The sequence below is a fragment of the Jaculus jaculus genome, chromosome 15 (genome assembly GCF_020740685.1).
Source record: "Jaculus jaculus isolate mJacJac1 chromosome 15, mJacJac1.mat.Y.cur, whole genome shotgun sequence".
NCBI classification, from domain to species: Eukaryota; Metazoa; Chordata; class Mammalia; order Rodentia; family Dipodidae; genus Jaculus; species Jaculus jaculus.
Window position 1 is genome coordinate 34157409 of NC_059116.1, and position 6628 is coordinate 34164036.

The window sequence follows — 6628 nt, forward strand, 5'->3', positions numbered from 1 at the left end:
AATCACAGCACGCGGGAGGCAGAGGTAAGAGGATAGCCCTGAGTTCAAGGCCACCCTGAGAGACTGCATAGTAAACTCCAGGTCAGCCAGAGCTAGAGCAAGATCCTACGTGGGGGGTGGGGGGGGGGGGAGGAGACGGGACAGCTAGTCATGGTGGTGCGCGCTTTTAAACCCAGCACTGGGGAGGCAGAGGTAGGAGTATTGCTGTGAGTTCAAGGCCACCCTGAGACTACAGAGTGATTCCAGGTCAGCCTGGGCTATAGAGAGACCCTAACTTGAAAATCTGAAACAAAACAAAACTACTGGGCATGGTGGGACAAACTCGTCACCCCAGCACTTGGGAGGTAAGGCAAAAACTCAAGGTCATCCTCAGCTACATCCTAGCCTCAAAGCCAGCCTGTTTCAAATCAAAAATGGTCAGTAGGGCTGGACGGATGGCTTAGCAGTTAAGGAGTTTGCCTCCAAAGCCAAAGGACCCTGGTTTGATTCCCCAGGAATCACATAAGCCAGATGCACAAGGTGGCGCATATGTCTGGAGTTTGTTTGCAGTGGCTGGAGGCCCTAGCACACCCATTTTCTCTTGTCTCTCAAATAAATGAAGCAAACAACAACAACCACAACCACCAAAAAATATATATATATATACACATATATATATATATATATATATATATATATATATATATATATACACATATATATATATATATTTTTTTTTTTTAAAGAAAGGTCAGTAGAGACGGATGACCTGTGGAGACAGCACCGACACCACACCATCACCATCCAGTAAGGATCCCAGATTTACTTGTACATTTCAAGAGACGTTCACAATATAAACAGCTCTTGGGTTACGGTGGTGGAGGGAACTGGCTGGTGAGCACAAGACCCAGGACCCAGGCAAGGCTGGTGTCAGAGGAAGTTTAATGCTACAGTGTCCAGCAGTAGAGCCACTCCCTGGGATGCTCACGGCACCAACGGCAGGGTCCAAGGTGGGGCACCTGGGGAGGGGAAGGCGGAGCTGAGCACACAGGAAGCTGGCTGTTGACGAGGTCAGGGACCGCAGCCACCAGGCACACTGAACGCATCTGTGAGGGGCTCTGAGGAGATGGATGGAGTAGTATTCACACAGCACTGTCCCATGGCCAGCATGGTGTGGTGTGACCAACTGGGACAGGCAGCCTCACCAAATACCCATGGTCCTTTCAGGGAGGCAGGAAGCCTCAACCCTCAACTCTCCCATCTACAGAGGGGTGTCTGCATCCCGCCTGGTAGCTATGGAACATTCCTCCAAAGTGGATGATCCTGGGAGTCTCAGGATCCCACTGTCCAACTTCCACCAACCCCCACCCCAGGCCTCCCACCCAGTGCTGCAGGCTAAGGGCTCCCCATGCCCCACAACACCCACCAAGACTCACCAGAGAGGCTCTTAAAGGCCTGGCCAATCAATCATCCTTCTTGAACTTGCCATTGATGTAGGGCACCCAGTCTAGGATCAGTCGCCAGTCAGTGGCCCACACCAGCCCCACGGTACCCACAGCACCCCACATGCTGGCCGTGGGCATCCTGCAAAGACAGTGGCAGTCAGGACTTATCTGCTGGGGACTTGGCCATGGAGCACCCTCTTCTGCCTCACATTGGGGACCCTGATACCTGAGCTGGGCTCAGTGGCATTTGGCTTCCCATGCTTGACCTGCAGGACAAACTGGTGCACACCTGTAATCCCTGTACTTGGGAGGCTGAGGCAGGAGGATTGTGAGTTCCAGGTCAGCCTAGGCTAAAGTGAGACTCTGCCTCAAAAAAAACAAAACAAAACGACAACAACAAAATACACAAGCCAGGCGTGGTGCTGCACACCTTTAATCCCAGCACTCGGGAGGCAGAGGTAGGAGGATTGCTGTGAGTTCAAGGCCACCCTGAGACTCCACAGTGAGTTCCAGGTCAGCCTGGGCTAGAGTGAGATCCTACCTCGAAAAAAATAAACAAAAAACAAAATCAGGAACGGGGAAGATGATTCAGTGGTTACAGGTGCTTGCTTGCAAAGCCTCATGGCCTGGATTCAATTCCCCAGTACCCATGTAAACCTGGACCCAGATGGTGGACACATCTGATGTTCTTTTGTCCCAAGAAACTTTTGTGTGCCCACAAGTGTAGGAATGCATGCTTACGCGTGTGCGCATACAAGCGCGCGCGCACACACACACGCAGTTAAAAAAAAATTAAGGAATTCTGTGAAGAGACAGGTTTTCAGTCACTGTGGTGTGGTGATGGGCTGTTAGATGGCACCTTGTTCTCTGCAGTCAAATGCACAGATCCCTGTGGCCACAGCACCTGTGGGTACAGTCACTGTTTCACAGGGCAGGAGTCCAAACAACAGAGAGGAGTTAGTCACTGGCATTAAGGACACACAGTATCACTGCACGTGCCACCAGGGCTTCTACAGCAGCTGATAGGCTCTATAGCTATCCCTACTCTGGAAGGTCCCACCCACACACAGTGTCATAGGACTTGAGTGGGTGGGCAGCAGGGCCACATGGCCAGCTGTGATGTCCTGAGCCCGCTAGATGCCATCTGGAAAAGAGCTCAGGAAGAGGGCTGGAGAGATGGATTAGCGGTTAAGATGCTTGCCTGCAAAAGACCCAGGTTCGATTCTCTAGGTCCCATGTAAGCCAGATGCACTTGGTGGCACATGCATTTGGAGTTCCTTTGCAGTGGCTAGAGGCCCTGCATGCCCATTCTCTCTCCCTCTCTCTCTAAAAAATAAATCTTTAAAAAAAAAAAAAAAGAGCTCAGGAAGATCCCACATCCAGCCAGGCCTTCACAGAAGACCCTAATCCACATGGGTCCTAGGGACCTAGAATCCACGTGGGTCCTAGGGATCTCATGCTTATATGGCAGGCACTTTACCCACTAAGCCATCTTCCCAGACCCAGTAACATTGCTTTAAGTTAACCTTGGGTCACAGCAGTGTGTAACTATGACTGGAGAAGGCTGGAATTTGAATCCTCCGAATCACCACTTCCCAGACCATAATAATTCCTTGTCTAAGAGGCTGAACCAAGCTGGGGCGGGGGGCTTGCATGCTGGGTTGATCGGTTTCCCCAGCTGCCCAGGCCAGCCAGTGCCCTTAGGACGTTTGGATTGGCAGTGTGCAGAGAGCCCATGACCCTGACCGCCACCAAGGAAGGACACAGTATTAACTGCATTAACTATTCTATTACTTCCCCTACCCAGATTAAGACCCCAGGGCCATGCCCATGCCCAGACACATCCCACAGTGCCTTAGACCTCCTTCCTGGCCTCCCAGCAGCAAGCGACTCCAGAGAATTAAAACAGCAAAGTCGGGCCAGATAACAGGCAAATGAGCGAGTGAACCAGGATCCCCTACCCCAAACGAGGTGGGAAGTAAGAACTGGCACCCCAGAGTTGCCTGTGCCCGCCAAGGAGTCCCAAGCTCACAGACAGCCTGGGTGGGAAGAGAGAGACCATGCCGCTCAAAACTGCAAGAAAAAGTAGCCTGACGGAGTTCACGTCCGGGACCCCAGCACAGGGCTGGCCCGAGTTCGAGGACAGCCTGGGCTGCAGAGAGACACGGCCTCAAACCCAAAGCCAGAGCCCACAGCTGTCTGTCGGCCCCGGGGTTGCGTAGGGGCCCACACGGGAAAACTGAGGTTCGGAACCACTCAGGCACAGAGCGAGGGTGCGGGTGGAGATCCGACCCCGGCTCCTCCATCCGCGGCGTGTCCAGCTGTATGAGCCTCAGTTTCCCCGTGTCCCCTGGCACAACACGGCAAGGCGCAGCCGGGGTGGCGGGCGGCGTCCTCACCAATTCTTGGCCAGCTCCCGGTACCGCGGGCCCATGAACCTGCTCAGCATCGCGCGGGTATCCGGACGCTCAGGGTCACCCTGTTCCGCTGCCTGGCGATACCGCGCATGCGCTGTCGCACCGCGCACGCGCACCGAACACGCCACCCTCCCCGTGCGCGCAGCACCGAAGCTGCTCAATTGTGCAAGCTGGGGGAAGGTGAGCTTCCGGAGGACGCCGGCCGTGGGCGGGACTTCCGGCGCGTCACTCCAGGTCTTGGGGGACACAGCCGGGGAAGAGGCTGGCTGCAGGTTATTAGCACGTTTAGTTTACGCGCTCTCCTCTTCCCGTGTGTTTCCTTGGTGCCACGGGGGATGCCCGGTCCCTGTGCGGAGACACCCAGGGGACCTCCTAGGTCACCTCGCCGAGGTTACCTCTCGGAACTGCCAGTAAACCCGAGCCCCAGACGCTTACCAAAGGGTCGGAGGAAGGAGCAGAACCGGCGTGGGGCGGCCGACAGGCTATCCTGGGCTCTGGCCTAGCCCGTGCGCCCTTCACCGCCCATACCTGGACGCCCTGCGGGATTGCCTTGTTCTCGCTCCCACCGTCTAAGGGGGTTCATCCGGGTCACCTCCCTGCACTACAAAATAAATCCGAGGCCAGGTTGAGCTACATGAGCGCTTCTCTCTTTTAAAAAAAAAAAAGGTCTCTTGGGGGTGGGGAGGGAGGGAATTACCATGGGATATATTTTATAATCATGGAAAATGTTAATAAAAATTTTTAACTAAAAAAAAAAAGTCTCAGGCCGCTGGTGGTGAAAGCCTTTAATCCCAGCGCTCGGGAGGCAGAGGTAGGAGGATCGCCATGAGCTCGAGGCCAACCTGAGAATACACAGTGAATTCCAGGTCAGCCTGTGCTGGAGCAAAACCCTATCTCGGAAAAGCAAACAAAGAATCCAGCGAGTTGTGCTGACACTTATCTTCAGGAGACTCGGGAGAGAGGCCATCTGTGTAGGGGCCCATGCATGTCTAGAATTTGCCATCCTCCCTCAGCCTTCCATATACTGATTGGGCCTAGAGTTGTGTGCCAACACCCTTAACTAAAATTATTGTTTGCTTTTAAAAAATATTTATTTGAAACACAGAGAGAGAATGTTACACCAGGGCCTCCAACCACTCCAAATGAACTCCAGATGCATGTGCCACCTTGTGCATCTGGCTAATGTGGGTCCTGAGGAATTGAACCTGGGTCGTCTGGCTTTGAGGGAAGCGCCTTAATCACTAAGCAATCCTTCCAGTCCTTTTTTTGTTTTTAAAGTTCTTGTTCTGTAGTATCCCAGGCGGATCTGGAACTCATGGGAATCCTCCTGTTTCAAGTCCCGGGAGTGCTGGGCTAACCACCCATGGGACTCGTGTAGTATATTCACAGTTCCTGTGTCTAGTCACTGACTGGACCCATGGAAGTAGCTAGAGGAAAAAAATAAGCAGCATACGGATAGATTCCCTAACACAAAACTCAAAGCGACCTGGCTCTCAGAACATCCAGGGCTACAAAGGCAGAGGACTGTGGGGTGACATCACATCACTGGGTGCCCTATCCTGCGCAATGCAGGCTGCCCCCTGGAAGTAGGGTCTCACTCTAGCTCAGGCTGACCTGGAATTCATTATGCAGTCTCAGGGTGGCCTTGAATTTTGGACAGTCCTCCTACCTCTGCCTCCTAAATGCTGGGATTAAAGGCATTCACCACCAGGCCTGGCTTGTTTTTGAGATAGGGTCTCCTGTAGCCCACGCTACCTTCAAACTTGGGAGGTAGTCAAGGATACCTTTGAACTCCAGACCCTCCTGCCTCTACCTCCCAAGTGCTGGGGTGGAAGGCATGCATCACCATGCTGGAATGAGATGGCATTATAGTACATGAGTTTGAGCCTGGACCAGCTAGTCTCTTCATGACAGGAGACTCCACAAAGGTGATGGCATAAATTCGAGTGCCACCCAGATGGCCCACCCAGTTTTACAGCGGAGTAATAAACTACCCACTTCTGTTCCAGCTGCATCCATTTGGGCCCAGAATACTCCAGGAGTCAGGGATGCCAGGTGACCTTGGCGCACACTCTAATTCTACGTGGGCAGCCACTTAAGCACCCATGTGCTAGGGTCAGGACAAGGCATGCTCTTTGCCCCTTCCCCAGCTAACCCTCACAGTGATGTCTATGGAAGCTGGGATAACAGGGACAGGGTTATCTAGGGACCAAGTACAGCCATCATCACCACTGCCAGGAAAATCCTTCCTTGGAGGAAGTGGAGTGTCATATCCCAAGGTGGCATGGGACCCAGAGCTGTTGTGATGGGTTCTCACTGGCTTCTGCAGTATCTCCTACATAGTCAAGGCACAGATCTGTGTAGCCAGCAGGTGTGGTTAGCGATAGAGTGACAGCTGAAAATACAGTGAGGCCTAGGGGTGCCTACAGAGGTAGAGTGACAGCCTAGAGCCCACAGTGAGGGCTGGGGGCGTGGTCAACGGTAGAGTGACAGCCTAGAATACAGTTAGGGCTGGGGGAGTGGTCAGTGGTAGTGACAGTCTAGAATGCAGAGTGAGGGCTGGGGGTGTGGTCTGAGGTAGAGTGACAGCCTAGAACCCACATTAAGGGCTGGGGATGTGGTCAGAGGTAGAGTGAAACTCTAGGTTAACTAACAGCATGGGGAGATGGCAGATGAGAGGACACAGGCCACCCTTGTCCTGAGATTGGGGCACAGAAGGAAATGGCCATTTGAAATCAGCATTGCAGCTGCTTCTGAAACAGTGTCCCTAAGCAATTCAAGGTTGAT

At 53.1% G+C, this 6628-nt stretch overlaps 1 protein-coding gene across 2 annotated transcripts; it reads right to left on the minus strand.

Moving 5' to 3' along the window:
* Positions 1–782: 782 nt before the first annotated feature.
* LOC101608399 (cytochrome b-c1 complex subunit 10) lies at positions 783–3980 on the minus strand. 2 transcript variants are annotated; one of them, XM_004654890.2, is made up of 3 exons: positions 3824–3980; positions 1416–1563; positions 783–998 (listed from the first exon to the last, which is right to left on the minus strand). In XM_004654890.2, exons 1-2 carry the CDS (start codon positions 3871–3873, stop codon positions 1443–1445), a joined length of 171 nt encoding a protein of 56 aa, XP_004654947.1. In that variant the 5' UTR covers positions 3874–3980; the 3' UTR covers positions 783–998; positions 1416–1442. The 2 variants fall into 2 exon arrangements, with proteins under 2 accessions (XP_004654947.1, XP_044991018.1); XM_045135083.1 differs by having other exon boundaries at positions 783–1097.
* Positions 3981–6628: the final 2648 nt, after the last annotated feature.